At 46.9% G+C, this 23,994-nt stretch overlaps 2 protein-coding genes across 2 annotated transcripts in view; one reads left to right on the top strand and one right to left on the bottom strand.

Annotated features, from left to right (window-relative positions):
• The window catches only part of LOC142304219 (uncharacterized), a 53,882-nt gene extending 41,038 nt beyond the window's left edge, over positions 1-12,844 (bottom strand). The window contains exon 1 of the mRNA XM_075346402.1: positions 12,647-12,844. The gene's annotated coding sequence lies outside the window, so the exon portion shown is untranslated. The remainder of the gene's footprint in view (positions 1-12,646) is intronic.
• Positions 12,845-13,141: 297 nt separating this feature from the next.
• LOC142304218 (uncharacterized) lies at positions 13,142-23,640 on the top strand. Its single transcript, XM_075346401.1, has 3 exons — positions 13,142-13,184; positions 19,958-20,045; positions 20,179-23,640. The coding sequence occupies exons 2-3, from the start codon at positions 19,967-19,969 to the stop codon at positions 21,771-21,773; spliced, it is 1,674 nt and encodes a 557-aa protein (XP_075202516.1). The 5' UTR covers positions 13,142-13,184; positions 19,958-19,966; the 3' UTR covers positions 21,774-23,640.
• Positions 23,641-23,994: the final 354 nt, after the last annotated feature.

Below are 23,994 nucleotides of genomic sequence, written 5' to 3'. Positions count from 1 at the left end.
AATCTTTGAGATGCTTTGGGTGCAGTGGAGTTTGACGGGGAGTTATGTTCTGAGAAGTCGTGGAGGGACTATGTGAACTTAATTCAGCTAGTGAGTTCGATAGGCCACCCTAAAAAGATGTGTTTTTAGGGCGCGTCTGATGCTGAGTAAGTTGTGATTCGCCCCAGCTTCTTGGGGTAGAGCATTCTAGAGGATTGGTGCAGCTCAGGAGAAGTCTGAAGGATCCAGGAGTGCGAGGTTCAGATTAGTGTGGATGTTAGTCTATCGACGTTTGCAGAGCGTAGAGAACGGGTAGGGTGATAAACAAAGATGAGAAATGTAGGGGGGTGCCGCACTGTGGAGAGCTTTGTGGGTGAGAACTAGCAATTTGAATTAGATCCTGTGATATATGGACAGCCAGTGCAATGACTGGCACAGAGCAGAGGCATCCGAGTAGCGGTTAGCCAGATAGGTGACCCTGGCTGCTGCATTAAGGATGGACTGTAGAGGAAAGTCTAGTTAGGGGGAGACCAATTAATACAAAGTTACAGTAGTCAAGGTGGGAGTGGATCAGGGCCACGGTGAGGGTTTTTGTAGTTTCCATGGTGAGAAAGGGGTGGATTATATAGATGTTCTTGAGGTGCAAGCGGCAGGAGCGGGCAAGAGATTGTATGTAGGAGGTGAAGGACAGATCGGTGTCAAGTATAACACCCAGACAGCGGGCCTACTGCCTAGGAGTTATCATGGTGCCACATACAGAGAGGGAGAGGTCAGGTTTAGGAAGGTTGGAAGACGGAGGGAGAAGAAGTAGTTCAGTTTTGGAAAGATTACCGGTAAGTTTCAGATAGAGAGTAGACATGATTTTGGGAACTGCGGACAGACAGTCACTGGTGTTCCGTAGTACAGCGGGGGTGAGGTCAGGGGATGAGGTGTATAGCTGTGTGTCACCAGCATAAAGATGGTACTGAAAGCCAAATTTACTGATGGTGTGTTCAAATGGGGCAGTGTAGAGGGAGAAAAGAAGAGGGCCAAGGACTGAACCTTGAGGGACCAACGGTGAGAGGATTATGCATTATGTGCAAACCTGGTGAAGATCTACAGGAAACGTCTAACCTCTAATTGCAAACAAAGGTTTCTCTACCAAATATTAAGTTCTGTTTTTCTATTGTTTCAAATACTTATTTCATGCAAATTAATTATTTAAAAGTCATGCATTGTGATTTTTGGGATTTTTTTTGGATTCTGTCTGTCACACTTGAAGTGTACCTACGATAAAAATGACAGACGTCCCCACTCTTTGTACGTGGGAAAACGTGCGGCAGTGTATCAAATACTTATACATACACAGTGGGGCAAATTTAGTTATATTTTACACACACACACACACACACACACACAGTCATGGCCGAAAGCGGTGGCACCCTTGAAATGATTTCAGAAAATAAAGAATGTCTCCCAAAAAAAATGTTGCAATTACACATGATTTGTCAAACATATGTTAATTTCCTTTGTGTGTATTGGAACAATAGGGGGAGGGGCAAATTTGACATTTTCACACAAAATTCCAAAAATGGGCAGGCTAAAATTATTACCACCTTTTCAAAGATGTAGGTAAAGAACTTTGTTTCAATTATGTGACGCTCATTCAAACTCAATAGTGGCAAGTTACAGATGTGGGTAATATGGAAATCACACGTGAAGCCAGATAAAGAGGGGAGAAGTTGACTCAATCTTTGCATTGTGTGTGCCATGGAGAACAGAAAGAAGAGAAGAGAACTGTCTGAGGACTTCAACAAAAATTGTTGAAAAATATCAAGAATATCAAGGTTACAAGTCCATCTCCAGAGAACTTGATGTTCCTTTGTTCACAGTGCGCACCATAATCAAGTTTACAATCCATAGCACTGAAGCTAATGTCCCTAGACAAGCACAGCAGAGAAAAATTGATGAAAGATTGTAACGCCGGGTTGTCCGGATGTTGGATAAGCAGCCCCAATAAAGTTCCAAAGTAAGTCATGTTGCCTGCATGCTCTGGGTGCATCTGTCTACATTTGAATGAAATTAAACTCTATGGGAGGAGACCCAGGAGAACCCCCTACTGACAAAGAGACATATAAAAGCTAGATTGCAGTTTGTCAAAATGTACACGACTTAAGGGGGCTTTACACGCAACGACATCGCTATTGCGAAGTCGTTGGGGTCACGGAATTCGTGACGCACATCCGGCCGCATTAGCGATGCCGTTGCGTGTGACACCTATGAGCGATTTTGCATCGTCGGTGACATGGGGGTCCATTCTCAATTATCGTTACTACAGCAGTAACGAAGTTGTTCCTCGTTGGTGGGATGTTACGCCCCGCTCATCTGCGCCACTCCGCTTCTATTGGGCGGCAGTTCAGTGACGTCGCTGTGACGCTAAACGAACCGCCCCCTTAGAAAGGAGGCGGTTCGCCGGTCACAGCGACGTCGCCGGGCAGGTAAGTATGTGTGACAGGTCTGGGCGATGTTGTTCGACACGGGCAGCGATTTGCCCGTGTCGCACAACAGATGGGGGCGGGTACCCACGCTAGCGATATCGGTACAGATATCGCAGCGTGTAAAGCGGCCTTTAGCCAAAATCCTCCTGGGAAAGAGTCTTGTGTACAACCAAAACCAAGACAGAACGTTTTAGTAATGCACATCATTCTACTGTTTACAGAAAACGGTTTGAGGCCTACAAAGAAAAGATCACAGTACCCACAGTCAAATATGATGGAGACGCAAAGATGTTTTGGGGTCGTTTTACAGCTTCTGACATTTTGTGTCTTGACTGTGTGCAAGGCATCATGAAATCTGAAAATTACCAAAGGATTTTGGGTTGCAACGTAGTACCCAGTGTCAGAAAGTTGGGTTTATGTCCTAGGTCAAGGGTCTTCTATCAGGACAATGACCCCAAACATACATCAAGAAGCCCCCAGAAATGGATGGAAACAAAGTACTGGAGAGATCTGTAGTGGCAGCGATGAATCCGGATCTAAATCCCATCAACACCTGTGGAGAGATGTTAAAATTGCTGTAGGGAGAAGAGAAGACGCCTTCAAATATAAGAGACCTGCAGCAGATTGCAAAAGAAGAGTCCAAAATTCCAGGTGAGAGGACCAAGAAGCTTGTGGACAGTTATAGGAAGCGATTGATTACAGATATTTATTCTAAAGGTTATGCAACCAAATATTAAGTTGAGGGTGCCAACAATTTTTTACGGCCCATTTTTGGAGTTGTGTGTGAAATTTTGAAATTGCTCAAGTAATGCAACTCATCCAGGATGGCACATCAATCCGAGCTGTGGCAAGAAAGGTTAGCTGTGTCTGTCAGCACAGTGTCCAGAGCATGGGTCCCCAATTCCAGTCCTCGAGGGCCGCCAACAGTGCATGTTTTCAGGATTTCCTTAGCATTGCACATGTGATAATTTAATCACCTGCACAGTTGATGATTCCAACACCCTTGCAATGCTAAGGAAATCCTGAAAACATGCACTGTTGGCGGCCCTCGAGGACTGGAGTTGGGGAACCCTGGTCCAGAGCATGGAGCAGATACCAGGAGACATGCCAGTAAATCAGGACACATGGAGGGGGCCGTAGGAGGCTAACAACCCAGCAGCAGGACCACTACCTCCTCCTTTGTGAAAGGAAGAACAGCAGAATCAGTGCCAGAGCCCTGCAGAATGATCTCCAGCAGGCAATTAATATGTATGCGTCTGCTCAAACTGTCGGAAACAGACTCCATGGAGGGTGGTATGAGGGCCCGACGTTCACAAGTGGGTGTTGTGCTTACAGCCCAACACCGTGCAGAGCTATTGGCGTTTGCCAGAGAACACCAAGATTGGCAGATTTGACATTGGCGCCCTGTACGCTTCACAGATCAGGAGGTTCACACGGAGCGCATTTGAGTCTGGAGATGCCGTGAAGAACGGTCTGCTGCCTGCAACGTCCTCCAGCATGACCAGTTTGGCAGTGTGTCAGTAATGGTGTGGGAAGACAATTCTTTGGAAGGCAGCACAGCCCTCCATGTGCTAGCCAGAGGTACCGATGTGAAGCCCCACAGGTGTTGTGTCGGTACATTACCTTCAGGGACTCCACGTGGATGGAACAGTCTGGTCACAGGTAGGGAACCTTCTTTTAGGATTTTCGTGACGCCACTCTCGGTATTGCAGTCAGGGTGACCGCCACTGCAGATTAAGGGGTGCCTGAGGCTGATGGTGGGTGCAGTCAGTTGTAGTGGCCTCCCGAGAGTGAGGCAAGCCCCAGGGCCCTGTGTGTGTGGAACCACAAGGCGCAGAATGAGTCAAACACAGTCCAGGCAGTCTTTCAGGGGTTTTACTCACATTAGGTGGCAGAGTGAGTAACCCGGGAGTAGCTGGGATGAACCAGGCATCCTTCCGGCTGGCTGATGAGGGTGACTACCAACTCGCCTTCCTTAGCCCTGTGTGGGTTTTTTTGTGGTGACCCCGACTTGAAGTCCCTACGGGGGTCGCCCAGGGAAGTTGCTGCTGCCTGTTCTCCCCTCGTTTTGGCCCGTTTGCTTATAGCCTAGACCAGGTCACTCCGGCTGCTTGCCTCCTGTGAGCTATGGGCCCACTCTTTACTACGTGGCTCCGGACTCTGTGGTGGTATGGTGTGGGTCTGAAGTGCCCCCACCGGCAGGTTTGGCAGAAGAAAGGTGAATCTATCTCTGCACTGGGACCTGTTACCCTTGCGGGCCTGGTACCTCCCTGGCAGTCCCCTTACTCTGCCACTCCGTTGCTCTCTCTAGCCTTGGGTGGATTTCGGGTGGCACCAGGTGACCGATCTCCCCCGTCGGTAGTCACTGCGCGTACGCTGTCAGCCTGTGACAGACTCCAGGGTCTGCTCCTCACGTCTGCTCTCCCTGAGCTGCACTCACTAACTCCGCTCACTACTTCCTCCTCTCCTGTTCTTGCCTACGAAACCTAGCAACCAGGCTCTCTACCACACCCCTTGAGTGGACATGGAGGCCACGCCCCCTCCTGGATTCCCCAGGGGTCCTCCCTCCCAAAGGTAGATGTGTGAGACCTGATTACTATGCGCCTGTGTAATCACACCTCGGTCAGCCTTCTGGATTACATGTATTGTACTGCCCCCAGCATGGGTGCAGTACTCAGTGGTGCCTGACCAGGTCAGGGGCGCCACACCCTGACTGCCATTAGGTAATGGGATGCGATACTCAAACCCCTTGTGAGACCATATGCAGGTGCAGTGGGCCCTGGTTTCCTTCTGAAACATGACAATGCTAGGCCTCATGTGGCTCAAGTGTGTCAGCAGTTCACGCATGATGAAGACATAGATGCTATGGACTGGCTCGCGAACTCCCCAGACCTGAATTCAATCGAGCACATCTGGGACATCATGTCTTATTCCATCCACCAACAACACGTTGCAGCGCAGACTGTCCAAGAGTTGACTGATGCTTTACTCCAGGTCTGGGAGGCGATCCCTCATGAGAACATCTGCCTCCTCATCATGAGCATGCCCAGGTGTTGCAGGGAAGTCATTCAGGCACAGGGAGGCCACACACACTGCGGAGCCTTGAGGCATTTCCACTGAAGTTGGATCAACCTGTAATTTGATTTTCCACTTGGATTTTTGACTAATCATTCCAAATCCAAACCTCCATGGGATATTAATTTTGATTGATCATATTTATGTTTTATTGCTCTTAACACATTCCACTATGTCATGAATAAAGATTTTAACTGGAATATTTAATTCATTGAGATCTAGGCTGCGGTATTTTAAAATATATATATATTGTATGCATATGTGTGTCAGCTAAAAGTAATACGCAACATCAACACCATCTCAAAATTTTGCACAGCCACCTCATTTGACTCAGGAAACATCATAGACTATGTTTTGAGGGGGAAATTTAACCTCGCGCTTTACAGTTATTCACCAAAAACCTGCTTACAATAAAGTCAATGGAGCAGGGAATGGATCTATCATCAGAAACTCCGATTATGGACAGAGAAAGGGACACAGAAAGACCCACTCACAGAAAGATGCACACACACAGAAAGAAAGACACACACAGAAAGAAAGACACACACAGAAAGAAAGACACACACAGAAAGAAAGACACACACAGAAAGAAAGACACACACAGAAAGAAAGACACACACAGAAAGAAAGACACACAGAAAGAAAGACACACAGAAAGAAAGACACACAGAAAGAAAGACACACAGAAAGAAAGACACACATAAAGAAAGACACACATAAAGAAAGACACACATAAAGAAAGAGACACACAGAAAGAAAGAGACACACAGAAAGAAAGAGACACACAGAAAGAAAGAGACACACAGAAAGAAAGAGACACACAGAAAGAAAGACACACAGAAAGAAAGACACACAGAAAGAAAGAGACACACAGAAAGAAAGAGACACAGAAAGAAAGAGACACAGAAAGAAAGAGACACACAGAAAGAGACACACAGAAAGAAAGAGACACACAGAAAGAAAGAGACACAGAAAGAAAGACACACAGAAAGAAAGAGACACACAGAAAGAAAGAGACACAAACTGTTTGCATGTTTGAGGTAATATATTGGCTGTTTTGACATTTACCCAGGTGGCATACAGCAACCAATCACAGCTATGCTTCTATTTTATTACAGGTAAAGGAACTCTGATTGGTTACTATAGGCAATGAAGGACATTGTTAGCATAGGACAGCTTACGTGTCAGTTAATATGATTTCGGTGGTGATGCCTAGCCAACACTGTTGTAGAAGCTGATGTAAGCCACATGACCTTACCTGTATACTGATTGTGTGGGGTTTTATATACTGTCAATTACAGGCCATAATGCCCCATACGAAAAGAAAAATGATTGGACGATTGTCGTCAGACGCTAAGGCGGGCTTTGCACACTACGACATCGCAGGTGCGATGTCGGTGGGGTCAAATTGAAAATGACGTACTTCCGGCATTGCATGCGACATTGTAGTGTGTAAAAGTTCGATGATACGATTAACGAGCGCAAAAGCGTCGTAATCGTATCATCGGTGTAGCGTCAGCGTAATCCATAATTACGCTGACGCGATGGTCCGATGTTGTTCCTCGCTCCTACGACTTCACACACAGCGATGTGTGCTGCCGCAGGAGCGAGGAACATCTCCTACCGGCATCACCGCGGCTTCCGTAGGATATGCGGAAGGAAGGATGTGGGCGGGATGTTTACATGCCGCTCATCTCCGCCCCTCCGCTCCTATTGGCCGCCTGCCGTGTGACGTCGCTGTGACGCCGCACGACCTGCCCCCTTAATAAGGAGGCGGGTCGCCGGCCAGAGTGACGTCCCAGGACAGGTGAGTCCATGTGAAGCTGCCGTAGCGATAATGTTCGCTACGGAAGCTATCACAAGGATATCGCAGCTGCGACGGGGGCGGGGACTATCGCGCTCGGCATCGCAATGTCGCAGCGTGCAAAGTACCCCTAAGAGAAAAGCCGCATTACGGCTCAATGAGCAACCTGAAGAAAGGGAAGCAAGGCTGGCAGCCATGAGAACAAGAGCTGCTTCCTCCAGGGCCACTGAAACCTCTCCACAGAGAGAAGCTAGGCTCGCAGACAAGAGAACCAGAACGACTGCTTCAAACAATTGTGCAATTTAAAAGGTCACTGTCAGAGACTTCCAGCACTATTTACAGTGGCGTGCAAGAGTTTGGGCACCCCTGGTCAAAATTACTGTTATTGTGAACAGTTAAGCACGTTGAAGATGAAATGATCTCTAAAAAAAAAAGGCATAAAGTGACACATTTCCTTTGTATTTTAGGGAAATTTTTTTATATATATATTTTACAGTTTAAAAATTACCAAAAAGTAAAATGGACTGTGTGACTGCAAAAGACCTTCAGGAATATTTATTTAACACTTTTAGATACAGTCATATGAAAAAGTTTGGGCACCCCTATTAATGTTAACCTTTTTTCTTTATAACAATTTGGTTTTTTTGCAACAGCTATTTCAGTTTCATATATCTAATAACTGATGGACTGAGTGATATTTCTGGATTGAAATGAGGTTTATTGCACTAACAGAAAATGTGCAATCCACATTTAAACAAAATTTGACCGATGCAAAAGTATGGGCACCCTTATCAATTTCTTGATTTGAACACTCCTAACTACTTTTTACTGACTTACTAAAGCACTACATTGGTTTTGTAACATCATTCAGCTTTGAACTTCATAGGCCGGTGTATCCAATCATGAGAAAAGGTATTTAAGGTGGCCACTTGCAAGTTGTTCTCCTATTTGAATCTCATATGAAGAGTGGCATCATGGGCTCCTCAAAACAACTCTCAAATGATCTGAAAACAAAGATTATTCAACATAGTTGTTCAGGGGAAGGAAACAAAAAGTTGTCTCAGAGATTTAAACTGTCAGTTTCCACTGTGAGGAACATAGTAAGGAAATAGAAGAACACAGGTACAGTTCTTGTTAAGCCCAGAAGTGGCAGGCCAAGAAAAATATCAGAAAGGCAGAGAAGAAAAATGGTGAGAACAGTCAAGGACAATCCACAGACACCTCCAAAGACCTGCAGCATCACCTTGCTGCAGATGGTGTCAATGTGCATTGGTCAACAATACAGCGCACGTTGCACAAGGAGAAGCTGTATGGGAGAGTGATGCGATAGAAGCCGTTTCTGCAAGCACGTCACAAACAGTCACCTGAGGTATGCAAAAGCACATTTGGACAAGCCAGTTACATTTTGGAAGAAGGTCCTGTGGACTGATGAAACAAAGATTGAGTTGTTTGGTCATACAAAAAGGCGTTATGCATGGAGGCAAAAAAACACAGCATTCCAAGAAAAGCACTTTCTACCCACAGTAAAATTTGGTGGAGGTTCCATCATGCTTTGGGGCTGTGTGGCCAATGTCGGCACCGGCAATCTTGTTAAAGTTGAGGGTCGCATGGATTCAACTCAGTATCAGCAGATTCTTGACAATAATGTGCAAGAATCAGTGACGAAGTTGAAGTTACGCAGGGGATGGATATTTCAGCAAGACAATGATCCAAAACACCGCTCCAAATCTACTCAGGCATTCATGTAGAGGAACAATTACAATGTTCTGGAATGGCCATCCCTGTCCCCAGACCTGAATATCATTGAACATCTGTGGGATGATTGAAGCGTGCGGTCCATGCTCGGCGACCATCAAACTTAACTGAACTGGAAGTGTTTTGTAAAACAGGAATGGTCAAAAATACCTTCATCCAGGATCCAGGAACTCATTAAAAGCTACAGGAAGCGACTAGAGGCTGTGATTTTTTCAAAAGGAGGATCTACAAAATATTAATGTCACTTTTATGTTGAGGTGCCCATACTTTTGCACCGGTCAAATTTTGTTTAAATGTGGATTGCACATTTTCTGTTAGTACAATAAACCTGATTTCAATCCAGAAATATTACTCAGACCCAGGGCTGTGGAGTCGGAGTCGGAGTCGTGGAGTCGGAGCTCATTTTGGTGGAGTCGGAGTCGGTATAAAATGCACCGACTCCGACTCCTAAAATATATAATAAATTGGGGACAGGAGTGCAATGCAGAATGTGCTGAATATTTTACTAAATAATAACATTTAGTATAATGCTTATATTTAAGTGAAAAATTTATTGTAGTACAATGTGAACATCAGACATTTAATTGTTTTTATGATACAATAATCAAGATATTTGGATAGAACATAAAATATTTATTGGAATACAACTTTAGAACACAAAAAACTAATAAATTGTAAATATGTAATATATATATATATATATATATATATATATATATATATATACACACAGTGTATATACACACACAAGATATATATGTAATCTACTGTATATTACATAGTGTATTACATATTTACAATTTATTACAGTTTTTTGTGTTCTAAAGTTGTATTCCAATAAATATATTTTATGTTCTATCCAAATATCTTGATTATCGTATCATAAAAATTATTAAATGTCTGATGTTCACATACACATATTCATGTACTACAATAAATTTTTCACCTAACTAAGCAATATATGTAGGAGTCGGAGTCGGAGCCGGAGCCGGAGTCGGTGCAAGAGAATTTGAGGAGTTGGAGTCGGAGTCGAAGGTTTGGCTTACCGACTCCACAGCCCTGCTCAGACCATCAGTTATTAGATATATGAAACTGAAATAGCAAAAACTCAAATTGTTATAAAGAAAAAAGGTTAACATTAATAGGGGTGCCCAAACTTTTTCATATGACTGTACCTGCAAGTTATTGATGTTAATCTGGCACCTGCTGCTAATTTCCTTCATTATCAGACAAACCCTATGTAACTGGCTCCTAACTTTCCAGTTTACATTAACTTTGCAAAAATGACGTGCTGTTCCAAATTGACTGAAACCCTCCAGCAGCAGGTTGTCCAGATGAAGGCCAAAGGAATAACCCTATCAGACATAGGAAGAGAAGTTGGTCGTTCCCAGTCTGTGATTTTGAGAATATTGCATCTTTACAGTCATGGCCAAAAGTTTGCTACAAATATTAATTTTTACAAAGTCAACTGCTTAAGTTTTTCTAATGGCAATTTGCATATACTCCAGAATGTCATAAAGAGTGATCAGCTTAACAGCAATTACTTGCAAAGTCAATATTGGCTAAGAAAATGAACTTTAACCCCCAAAACACATTTCAACAGCATTGCATTCCTGCCTTAAAAGGAGCAGCTAACATTGTTTTAGTGATTGTTCCATTAACACAGGTGTGGGTGTTGATGAGGACAGGGCTGGCGATCAATCAGTCATGATTAAGTAAGAATGACACCACTGGACACTTTAAAAGGAGGCTGGTGCTTGGTATTATTGTTTCTCTTCAGTTAACCATGGTTATCTCAAAAGAAACACGTGCAGCCATCATTGCTCTGCACAAAAATGGCCTAACAGGGAAGAGTATGGCAGCTACAAAGATTGCACCTCAGTCAACAATCTATCGCATCATCAAGAACTTCAAGGAGAGAGCTTCCATTGTTTCCAAAAAGGCTCCAGGGCGCCCAAGAAGGACCAGCAAATGCCAGGACCGTATCTTAAAACTGTTTCAGCTGCGGGATCGGACTACCAGCAGTGCCGAGCTAGCTCAGCAATGGCAGCAGGCTGGTGTGAGGGCTTCTGCACGCACTGTGAGGCGGAGACTCTTTGAGCAAGGCCTGGTTTCAAGGAGGGCAGCAAAGAAGCCACTTCTCTCCAGAAAAAACATCAGGGACCGACTGATATTCTGCAAAAGGTACAGGGAGTGGACTGCTGAGGACTGGGGTAAAGTCATTTTCTCAGATGAATCCCCTTTTCGATTGTTTGGGACATCTGGAAAACAGCTTATTAGGAGAAGAAGAGGTGAGCTATACCACCAGTCTTGTCTCATGCCAACTGTTAAGCATCCTGAAACGATTCATGTGTGGGGTTGCTTCTCAGCCAAGGGAATCGCACCACTCACAGTCTTGCCTAAAAACACAGCCATGAATAAAGAATGGTACCAGAATGTCCTCCAAGAGCAACTTCTCCCAACTGTCCAAGAGCAGTTTGGCGCCCAACAATGCCTTTTCCAGCATGATGGAGCACCTTGCCATAAAGCAAAGGTGATCACTAAATGGCTCATGGAACAAAACAGAGATTTTGGGTCCATGGCCTGGAAACTCCCCAGATCTTAATCCCATTGAGAACTTGTGGGCAATCATCAAGAGACGGGTGGACAAAAAACCCCAACAAATTCTGGCAAAATGCAAGCATTGCTTATGCAAGAATGGACAGCTATCAGTCAGGGTTTGGTCCAGAAGTTGATTGAGAGCATGCCAGGGAGAATTGCAGAGGTCCTGAAGAAGAAGGGTCAACACTGCAAATACTGACTTGCTGCATTAACTCATTCTAACTGTCAATATAACCTTTTGGTCTCATAATATGATTGCAATTATATTTCTGTATGTGAAGTAAACATCAGACAAACAGAATTAAAAACCAGAGGGCAACAGATCATGTGAAAATATAATTTTGGTGTCATTCTCAAAACTTTTGGCCATGACTGTACATGATAATCGCAGGACAGATTCTCATATCCTGATATCATGATTATAATACTTTGCTTACAATTCCTAACATTTTCAGGATCTCTGCTTCCTACAACTGACTGAGAACCCACTGCTGATCCCCAGGTTTCGGAGACTGTCAGCAGGGCCCGTCTGCGGAGACTGTCAGCAGGGCCCGTCTGCGGAGACTGTCAGCAGGGCCCGTCTGCGGAGACTGTCAGCAGGGCCCGTCTGCGGAGACTGTCAGCAGGGCCCGTCTGCGGAGACTGTCAGCAGGGCCCGTCTGCGGAGACTGTCAGCAGGGCCCGTCTGCGGAGACTGTCAGCAGGGCCCGTCTGCGGAGACTGTCAGCAGGGCCCGTCTGCGGAGACTGTCAGCAGGGCCCGTCTGCGGAGACTGTCAGCAGGGCCCGTCTGCGGAGACTGTCAGCAGGGCCCGTCTGCGGAGACTGTCAGCAGGGGCTGTCTGCAGAGGCGCCTGTGTCTCTCCCATCTATATAGGTGACACACGAGCACTGCACAGACATGTGGCCATCACAGGGGACACAGTAAGACCATGACACATCTGCACACACATTACCTGCTGCCCGTTTCCCAGTTGCACTTCTAATCTTGATTTCTGGGACTTGTAGTCCTGCTACAACCATATTACCCAGCAAGCACCGCACAACGCAGGATATTCACACTGAGTCCATGACTGAATTTGTGCAGGTTCCTACAGATAAAATCCCCATGAGAAGGCCAGGATTATGGACGAAATGAGAACTACAACTTCCATAACAGATTATACTCGCCGGTCCCTGTTTAAGAAGACATCTGGGAATTGTAGTCCAGTTAGCCTTCAGCGCAATTCACTCGTATTACACAAAAACTACAATTCCCATAAGGTGTCAAAAAACAGAAGTGACGTAAGGTAGGGGGCGTTTAAAAGATCCTAGAGCATGATGGGAATTAAAGTCCCACCGGCGGTATTGACCAATGAGAATGGCAGTTTACAGAACTACAGAATGTGGGTGTGTCCTCCCTGCTTACGTCACAAGACGCAAAAGCCAATCAAAAGCCTGAAATCCAGCCACAGCCCTTTCCCCTTCCCACACAAAGGCTGCGGGCTGCACCAGGTAAGGGATTTACGCTGGTGATGACGCCGGGGGTTAATTCAGCTGCGGTGCGTGCAGCTCTGAGCACAGAGCAGCCTTATTACTCCATGCTGCATGTCAGAATTACAGCAAACAACATAGATCTGCACAAACCAGGACGAGTGCATGAGCCAGGGGTGGAAAGCAGACCCCCAAATGTGGCTGCAAGCCCATCTCTGTACAGCGCCCCTTGCTGTCCCTGCTCATGTCTGTCAGGGCGCCCTCTTGTGTGTGAGACGCCCCCTGCTGATCACAGAGAGGTATTGCAGGTCTGAGGGAACTTATTCTATTCAGTGACATCCAGCAGAAATAATGAGAGCCACAAGGGACTGATATCAGAGAATATGGGAAAGCCTTCCCTGTGTCCTGTATGCGGCATAAGTCATTTTGGGGGGCACATGAAATTAAATGTGGCACAAAATTAGCACCTCCCCAGAAATAAAAGAATAATCTATTTTCTGAGTCTCCGTTATGTTCCTCTCCTCAGCAGCCAAGAGACTGGGCCCCAAAGTAAACATTTTTAATGCGCCACCCCTGGAGAAGGAGCATTCATTCATCAGACCCTCGACCACACGCGTTAATTACCAGTCTTCGGACCAGGCTCCTAAATTATTAGACCCAAACCCTAAATTATCATCCTCCAACCACTACACCGATGCCTCCATCCTGTGCCAGCCATTGCACTGGTTTCCATTCGCTACAGAGTCCAATATAAACTTATCACTCTCACTCACAAAGCTCTCCACGGTTCCACACCGCCCTACATCACCTCCCTCATCTCTATCACCCCACTTGTGCCCTATATCAAGATAGGGTTATGTGACGCCCTGGGCAAGCCAGGGGTCACGGGTCATCACACCACCACACCCTACACCCCAGTTAGGAACACCAAGGCTACCAAAATCCTTGTTGCCTTCCTCCAGGGGCTGATGTTCACACCAGGGGGTGGGCCAGGCGGTTGACTCCGCCCACCGAGGAGTTCACAGCCCTGGAGGTGGGAGGAACCAGGCAGATAGAGTTGGAACCAGAAGAGAACAGTTAGGGGAGTGAAAGTAGAAGGAAGTAGTAGTGGAGCTAAAGAGAAAAGCTGAAGTAACAGAAAAGGAGTAAAAGTGAGAGTAGTAAAGCCTGAAGTTGGTCCGGCTGTGTGCAGGACAGAGTCAGCAAGGTCAGCAGACGGCAGTGATTGTCTGGAGGGGGACTGCTCGGAGGTTGCTGAAAGGACCGCGGACGGGTAGTGGCCCGGCGGTCTGGAGCAGTATACGAAGAACAGTCAGCACCAGGGCAGGGGCCTCTCGGACCCCGGCAAGGCTAGGAGTCGCCGTAAATTTGCCAAATCCGTCAGTAAAGGGGACGTCTGTCTCCAAACAACCAAGTCCCGATTGAAGGCAACAGTCCAACCGTTACACAGAGACACCGCCACCGCCAGGGCACCAGTTTCTCAGGGCCAGCGCCTGCGGGCAAAGTAGGGCTCCTCCGGCCCATATCCAAGCCGGGGAGCGGGTTGCCGGTGGGAACCCATCGCTACCAACACAGAAACATCAGGTGCAGGAAAAGGGACATCACCGTCACCTACTGGGGAAAGCAAGTGCAGCCGTCCGTGGGAACCGTCTTTCCAGCCGTGTGTTTTACCGAGAACTGTGTCATCGTCTCAGGCTGAGTGAGTACCACAGTGCCGCAAGGCACAACGCTGCCCCCGCGTCCCTGCGCCCACCAAGCCCTGCATCTCCCAACTCATCACTGGGCCCCGGGATCATCAACCTCTACCCACGGAGGGGCAACACAACAACTGGCTGCTCCATACCATCCTTCCCGGGATCCCCATACAGAGCAGCGGTGGTGCCAACAAATCACCACAACCGTGGGTGGCGTCACGGACAATAAACAATCCCCACACCCAAAACAAACCCCCTTTCACTCACGGGCGAGGAGCGCCGCTCGAGTCCCCGGGATCCGGCCCATCGCTCGAGCCACCGAGCAGCGGCAGCAGCAGGCCGCAGTGCCCGCCGGACCCGAGCAGAGGGAGAGCGCGGCGTCCCCTCCTCCGCCCGCGACAGTTATACACAACAGCATGGGGACATATATACTAGACATATACAGTATATCACGAAAGTATGTAGCACCCCAGTGGTCATGCTAGCCACAGTGGCGTTGTTCTCCTCACCGGAGGGCAATGCTATGCCTGGAAGCAGCGGGGAGACCTCTATGCCAGGTACAATCACACATACAACACTTCCTAATCTACCGTAGGCCAGAAGGGGGAGCTCAAGTCCTGTTTGAGCTTCCCTGTGCATTCTGGGCTGGGGTTAGAGAGGAACAGGAAGAGAAATCTCAGAACTCTGGTAGCAGAGAAAGAGAACGGTCACTGTTAGAGACCTGTCTCATGCTTTCCGGGACCAAGCTCTGAATCAGGACACCGGGGTCCTCGACTGTCGGGTGCTAACGGCCCAGCAGTAAACAGGGAGGACAGGAGGTTCCACACCGCCTGGCCCAACAGAGACTCCCAAGGCGCAGTAGCATAATCGATCCCGGGGCCGCAGGAGTACCGGCGGGCTCTACATGCCCGCCACAAGGGACAAGGCAAACTGCACCTAGGAAGAGGGCCGCTGTGCTGCTCCAGGCTACAGCGACCCACAGTCAGAGTGCACTAAGGAAGGCCTCCAACGTACTTGGCAGAGAAGGGACTGACCGGACCACTGTAACCTGGGACCATAACAACTGATCAGTAAAATGTGAAGGAAACTGCCAGCCTGTGTCATCAAGTTACTGTCGGCGTCCTCAACCCCGCTCCCCAGTGTACAACACCATAGACTAGCACCCCATCACCCTCCCCAGGGCCCGCTCCACCGGTGAGGAGCAGAAACATCTTAGCTGCTACAACCATCCGCCCCGGAGGAAAACGACAGCGGCGGGTAACCCCTGGCTGCATACCGCAGGTGGCGTCACGAGACAAATCATCCTCACCCTTCCCCCTTCTTTATTGTACACCTCAGGTCCACGAAACCGGGCCACCCGTGACATCCATATAGAGAGGGGGGAGCCAGCACTGCCTATGAATGGCATGCAACCGTGACATCACCGAGACCGGCGACGAGTAAACTTAACCCCTTGCCCCATGGGTGCTACAAGTACACCCCTCACATTTCTGTAGATGTTTTATTCTATCTTTTCTTGGGACAACACTGAAGAGCTGACCCTTTGATACAATGTACAGTTGTCAGTGTGCAGCTTGGGTAAATTTGGTGCCCTCTAAGTCACCCCACACACAGCCATTAGTGTCTAAACCTCTTGCAACAAAAGTGAGTACACCCCTATGTGAAAATGGCCAAATTGCGCCCAATTAGCCATTTTCCCTCCCCCAATGTCATGTGACTCATTAGTGTTACAAGGTGTCAGGTGTGAATGGGGGGCAGGTGTGTTACATTCGGTATTATCGCTCACACACTCTCTCTCATATTGGTCACTGGAAGTTCAACATGGCTCCTCATGGCAAAGAATTCTCTGAGGAGCTGTAAAAAAGAATTGTTGCGCTACTTAAAGATGGTCGCGGCTATAAGTAGATTTACAGCACCCTGAAACTAAGCTGCAGCGTTGTGGCCAAGACCATACAGAGGTTTAACAAGACAGGTTCCACTCAGAACAGGTCTCACCATAGTCGACCAAGGAAGTTGAGTTCACGTGCTCAGCGTCATATCTAGAGGTCGTCTTTTCATATAGATGTATGAGTGCTGCCAGCATTGGTGCAGAGGTTATGGGGTGGGGGTATTTGCCTGTCAGTGCTTAGACCACATGCTGTATATTGCATCAAATTGGTATGCATGGCTGTTATCCCAGATGGAAGACTCTTTTCAAGTTGATGCCCAAGAAAGTTGGCTGTCAGTTTGCCGAAGACAAGCAGACTAAGGATATGAAATACTGGAACCGTCCTGTGGTCTGATGAGACCAAGATAAAATTATTTGGTTCAGATGGTATCAAGTGTGTGGTGGCAACCAGGTGAGGAGTACAAAGAAATGTGTGTTCTGCCTACAGTCAGGCATGGTGGTGGGAGATTCATGGTTTGGGTCTGCGTGAGTGCTGCCGGCTGTGGGGGGCTACAGTTCATTGATGGAACCATGAATGCCAACATGTACTGTGACATAGTGGACCAGAGCAGGAGCCCTTCCTTTGTTTTCCAACATAACAACCCCAAACACCTCCAAGATGACCACAGCCTTGCTAAAGAAACTGAGGATAAAGGCATTGAACAGGCCAAGCGTCTCCAGATCTAAACCCTATTGAGCATCTGTGGGGCCTCCTCAACTGGAAATAACAAGGTGTCTAACATCCACCAGCTTCGTGATGTGATCATGGAGAGTGGAACAGGATCCAGTGGCTCCTGTGAAACTCTAGTGACCTCCATGCCTAAGAGAGTTAAGGTAGTGCTTGAAAATAATTGTCACACAAAATATTAACACCGTGAACAATTTGGTCATTGTTACTTAGGGGTGTACTCACTTTTGTTGCCAGCAGTTTAGACATTAATGGCTGTGTTCAGTTATTTAGAGGGCACCAAATTTACACTGTTATACAAGCTGCAGATTGACTGCTGTATATTGCATCAAAGTGCCATGAAAAGATAGAATAAAATATTTTAAAAAAATGTGAGGGGTGTACTCACTTTTGTGATATAAAAGTACACCAGGATGGAGACATATATACTAGAATGGGGACATACCTACTACTGAGGGACAGCTCTCGCACAGCCCTTCTACCCAGGGACAGCTCTCGTACAGCCCTTCTACCCAGGGACAGCTCTCGTACAGCCCTTCTACCCAGGGACAGCTCTCGTACAGCCCTACTACCAAGGGACAGCTCTCGTACAGCCCTACTACCAAGGGACAGCTCTCGTACAGCCCTACTACCAAGGCACAGCTCTCGTACAGCCCTTCTACCCAGGGACAGCTCTCGTACAGCCATACTACCCAGGGACAGCTCTCGTACAGCCATACTACCCAGGGACAGCTCTCGCACAGCCCTTCTACCCAGGGATGGCTCTCGTACAGCCCTACTACCAAGGGACGGCCTCGCACAGCCCTTCTACCCAGGGACGGCTCTCGCACAGCCCTTCTACCCAGGGACGGCTCTCGCACAGCCCTTCTACCCAGGGACGGCTCTCGCACAGCCCTTCTACCCAGGGACGGCTCTCGCACAGCCCTTCTACCCAGGGACGGCTCTCGCACAGCCCTTCTACCCAGGGACGGCTCTCGCACAGCCCTTCTACCCAGGGACGGCTCTCGCACAGCCCTTCTACCCAGGGACGGCTCTCGCACAGCCCTTCTACCCAGTGACGGCTCTCGCACAGCCCTTCTACCCAGGGACGGCTCTCGCACAGCCCTTCTACCCAGGGACGGCTCTCGCACAGCCCTTCTACCCAGGGACGGCTCTCGCACAGCCCTTCTACCCAGGGACGGCTCTCGCACAGCCCTTCTACCCAGGGACGGCTCTCGCACAGCCCTTCTACCCAGGGACGGCTCTCGCACAGCCCTTCTACCCAGGGACGGCTCTCGCACAGCCCTTCTACCCAGGGACGGCTCTCGCACAGCCCTTCTACCCAGGGACGGCTCTCGCACAGCCCTTCTACCCAGGGACGGCTCTCGCACAGCCCTTCTACCCAGGGACGGCTCTCGCACAGCCCTTCTACCCAGGGACGGCTCTCGCACAGCCCTTCTACCCAGGGACGGCTCTCGCACATCCCTTCTACCCAGGGACGGCTCTCGCACAGCCCTTCTACCCAGGGACGGCTCTCGCACAGCCCTTCTACCCAGGGACGGCTCTCGCACAGCCCTTCTACCCAGGGACGGCTCTCGCACAGCCCTTCTACCCAGGGACGGCTCTCGCACAGCCCTTCTACCCAGGGACGGCTCTCGCACAGCCCTTCTACCCAGGGACGGCTCTCGCACAGCCCTTCTACCCAGGGACGGCTCTCGCACAGCCCTTCTACCCAGGGACGGCTCTCGCACAGCCCTTCTACCCAGGGACGGCTCTCGCACAGCCCTTCTACCCAGGGACGGCTCTAGTACAGCCCTTCTACCCAGGGATGGCTCTCGTACAGCCCTTCTACCCAGGGAGAGCTCTCATAGCCACTGGCCAGTTTGTGCATTGCAGTCCATGCTTGCACCTTGTTGTATGGAGATCTGCATGAGCCCTTACAATTACAAGTGACCCTTTAAAGGCAACCATAATGCTGATGTGGCCCTTGGTGAAAATGAGTTTGACGCCTTGTTTTAAACTATCAGTCCCAATGCCAAGTTTCTAAATGGTCTCACCTCAGACCAAATGCCTAAATTATTAAACACCACACTCCATACCAGGCCTTAAAATGATCAGAACTGAGCCCAGGCTCCTAAAGTAACTAATCAGAGACCATACATTATCAGACTCCAGCCCATGCTCATAGTATATGAGACCACGAACTAGGCCCCTAAATTATCAGCTACGAGACTAAGTCCCTGAATTATCTGACCTTAGACAACGTAACTGCCTAAATTATAAGACCACTCTAGGGGTTTGGTCTGCAGTGTGTTAATAAACTATCAGACCTCCATTCATTCATTTTGTTGTGTTTCCACAGACTGACAGAAATGTCTAAAGAATGACAGTGATTGACCTTTAACTAATATGTACCATTTAGACAACTCCTGTCTGGTTCCTGCACATAAACCCAGAGGTATTGGTTGATGGGTCTTTGTAATCACACAACTCTTTTTATCCCTAGATTTCCACAATGTATTATGAAGCTGAAAGCTCATCCAGGAGTGAAAGACTAAACACTACAGGATCTGATGATGATGACTCCAGTAAAGGTAAATGTATGTGTACGTGTCACATCATTTTGTGGATGTGTCGCCTGACGTGTGCTTGGGAATCACCTACTTTGTGGGTTTTTATGATATTAGAAATTTCAGCTTTATGGTTTTCTGCTTTTGTTTTATACAGAAATAGTAATGATAAGTAAACTGCGAAAACCATGCGCCACGTCAAATCAAGAAGCAGACAAGAGGCCAGCGGAAAAGTATGTTAGCAACATTCAAGCCCACCCTGACATGACTTACACCAGAATGGTAGACAACTGCTACAACATTTTCAACTCCATAGATCCCCAAACTGGAGATGTGCTGGAAATGACCACATACCTTTGTATAGATTGTGGGAAGAGTTTTACAGACAGTGCACTTTTTGTGAAGCACCAAAAGACTCATAGGGGTCAAAAATCCCATGCTTGCACAGTTTGCGGAAAGACTTTCTCCTATAACTCGCACCTTGTCATTCACCAAAGAATTCATGCGGGTGTAAGACCGTATTCTTGTTCGTATTGTGAAAAATGTTTCACGGACCGGCCTTCCCTTGTGAAACATGAGAGAATTCACACGGGAGAGAAGCCTTTCTCGTGCACAGTTTGCGGGAAATGTTTTACTGATCGGTCAAATTTAGTAAAGCACCATAGAATTCACACCCGTGAAAAGTCATTTACTTGCATCGAGTGTGGGAAAAGTTTTACAGACCGGTCAAATTTGGTTAAACATCAAAGGATCCACACAGGGGAAAAGTCATTTGAGTGCACCGAATGTGGGAAGAGGTTCACCGAAAACTCCACCTTAGTAGTCCATCGTAGAAGTCACACTGGAGAGAAGCCCTATGCATGTAAAGAGTGTGGAAAGACATATTCTTGTAACTCTCATCTTATTGTGCACCAGAGAGCTCACACTGGAGAACGGCCATTTGTTTGCCAGGAATGTGGAAAGAGCTTTACTGATAGCTCAACGCTTGTGATACACCAACGAGTACACACTGGAGAGAAACCATTTGTATGCATGACTTGTGGAAATAGATATACAAAAAAATCTGCTATGGTGAAACACCAGAGGACGCATACTGGGGACAAACCATTTGCTTGCTCACAATGTGGAAAAAGTTTCATTGATAGCTCATCCTTAGTGAAACACCAGAGGACTCACACAGGTGAAAAACCCTTTGCCTGCATTCTGTGTGGGAGAAACTTTGCTGCCAGGTCGACACTAGTGAACCATCAGAGGACCCATACAGGCGAGAAACCATACACATGCACAGTATGTGGGAAATGCTTCTCTTGTAACTCCCACCTCATTGTTCATCAACGCTTCCACTCCGGAGAGAAACCTTTTTCATGTACAGAATGTGACAAAAGCTTCACAGATAGCTCAACCTTAGTCAAACATCAGAGAATCCATACAGGTGAGAGGCCTTACGTGTGTAATTACTGCGGAAAAAGCTTTATAGATAACTCCACCTTAATCAAACACCAAAGAATTCACACCGGTGAGAGGCCATATTCTTGCAAGGTCTGTGAAAAGTGCTTTTCAGATAGTTCCACGTTGGTGAAACATCAAAGGATTCACACTGGGGAGAAGCCATACACTTGTAAAGATTGTGGGAGAAGTTTTACAGATTGTTCGACACTGATAAAACATCAAAGAATCCACCGGAGAGGTGATCAACCAGCTCTTATTATAGACCTCAGAGGGTCAGAGACAGCCACTGTGAATTTGGAGTAGACCTAAATATATTGTACTTCAAGGAGGAGATTACAGATATTTTTTTATGCCATATATCAAAAATTGACAACTAGCAACGTTTTTTTCAACAGATCAACTTTAAATATTTATTTACATTATGGTGGCTTGCAAATGATGTTAAATGTACACTGGAGATCAAAATCAGAGAACAATATACAATTTCCTAAATGTTGCGGTCATTGTGTCGTCCTATGTGATTATATCCTAAGATGAGGAAACTCGCAGGATTTTGAGGTTATTTTATATATTGAATTTATTGTAAAGCACTTAATAAAAATGTAAATGAGATAAATGAAAAAGAACACGGATCAAAATTAGAGAACACTTTCAGATACCTGCAAGTCATTGGTGTTAGTCTGGCACCTGCTGCTAATTTCCTTAGTTATTTGATAAACCCTATTTAACTGGTAGTCTAACTTTTGTACTGACTCTGCTAAAATGGTGTGTTGTTCCAAAGTGACTGAAACCCTCCGGCAGCAGGTTGTCCAGATGAAAGCCAAAGGGGTGACCTTATCAGTCATAGCAAGTGAAGTTGGTCTTTCCAAGTCTGTGGTTTCGAGAATATTCCATCTTTACAACATCACAAAGTCTTTCACGTTCCCCAAGAAGGCTGGTCACCCTCGAAAGACAAATGCAAGAGAGGACAGGATAATGCGGAGACTCTCCATGGGTAATCGTTTCAACACTGCAGTCATGGTTTGGCAAATGTTTTCTGCAGTAGGAGTTGGACCTGGGTTCACAACACGTGGTTCCTTACTTGTGTTCATTACCCAATCAGCCAGCAATTTTCATGCAGTACAATGCCCCCTATCACACAGCAAAATGGGTAAAGCGGTTCCTTGAAACAAAAAAACATTGAAACAATAAAATGGCCACCCAGAGTTTTGATCTAAACCCAATAGAAAACCTCTGGAAAATCCTTAGTGACAGACTTATGGCCAAGAAACCCACAACAGTCAAAGAACGGCGGAAGACACTGGACCAGGGTTTCTCAAACTCCAGTCCTCATGGCCCCCGACAGGTCATGTTTTCAGGATTTCCTTACTATTGAACAGGTGATGAAATCATTATCAGGGTATCACCTGTGCTATATTAAGGAAATCCTGAAAACATGACCTGTTGGGGGCCATGAGGACTGGAGTTTGGGAAACCACTGCACTGGAAGAAGAGTGAACCAAAATCCCACCAAAGCAGTGTGAGAGACTAGTGATGTCCTGTGGCCGCAGATGTGCTGAAGTCATTCCCAGCGACAGCCGGTGCACGTCCTACTGATTGGTGACTGTTGTTGCCTTCAGAAAATTTACTTATAATCTTTCTCTGTGTTACAGTTATTGCTGTTCTCTAATTATGATCTTCACGTTTTGGGCAAAATAAAGGGTTTATGTTGATAAACTTTGGATCTTATTTAAAACCATGTTCTAGTGACATGGTGCAGCCCTTACATAAAACCTTCACATGTTCATCAATGTAGATTACATTATTTCTGAAAAAAGCAAGTGATCATACATTGTTCTCTAATTTTGATCTCCAGTGTAGGTGTAAGGCAGTTACATGGATCCAGATTTCTAAATGCACATGCTTACCTGAGTTGTACATGTCTGTATTATAGCACTTTTTGACTTTACCAACTTGTTATTGCTGCGTTCAGGTGACCTAGTGTTTAGTACAGAAATTATGACGGCCCCGATGAACCTTCAGACCTTTCGGCCTTCTTTTATTTTAATATATGAATGTACTTTGCTGTGCACTTATCTCGTTAGTGTATGTGGTGATGTCAGTGTTAACGTGACCAGGCAATTAACTTGGTGAATTTAGGTATTATTTGAAATAAAAGTTATACATTTTACACATTGTTGATACTTGCGGCTGACGTTATAGTCCTTTATGGATGTGTCGGAAATGATCGGTCTCAAAACAAAAAAAGTTACCTTGCAATTTTATTACCTTAGTTTTAAGGATGAGGGACGGAGAATTTTTGGTTGGTTTCATCCATGACCTAAAGGACCTTAAGCGGGCTTTACACAAAGCACCCGCCCCCGTCGGTTGTGCGTAACGGGCAAATCGCTGCCCGTGGCACACAACATCGCTCGGACCCGTCACACATACTTACCTGCCTAGTGACGTTGCTGTGGCCGCTGAACAATCTCTTCTTTCTCAGGGAGAGGTTCGTTCGGCGTCACAGCGGCATCACTAAGCGGCC

The sequence above is a fragment of the Anomaloglossus baeobatrachus genome, chromosome 4 (assembly GCF_048569485.1).
Source record: "Anomaloglossus baeobatrachus isolate aAnoBae1 chromosome 4, aAnoBae1.hap1, whole genome shotgun sequence".
NCBI lineage: Eukaryota > Metazoa > Chordata > Amphibia > Anura > Aromobatidae > Anomaloglossus > Anomaloglossus baeobatrachus.
Note: the sequence above shows the minus strand (reverse complement) of the source record. Positions and strands in the feature narration are given on the sequence as shown.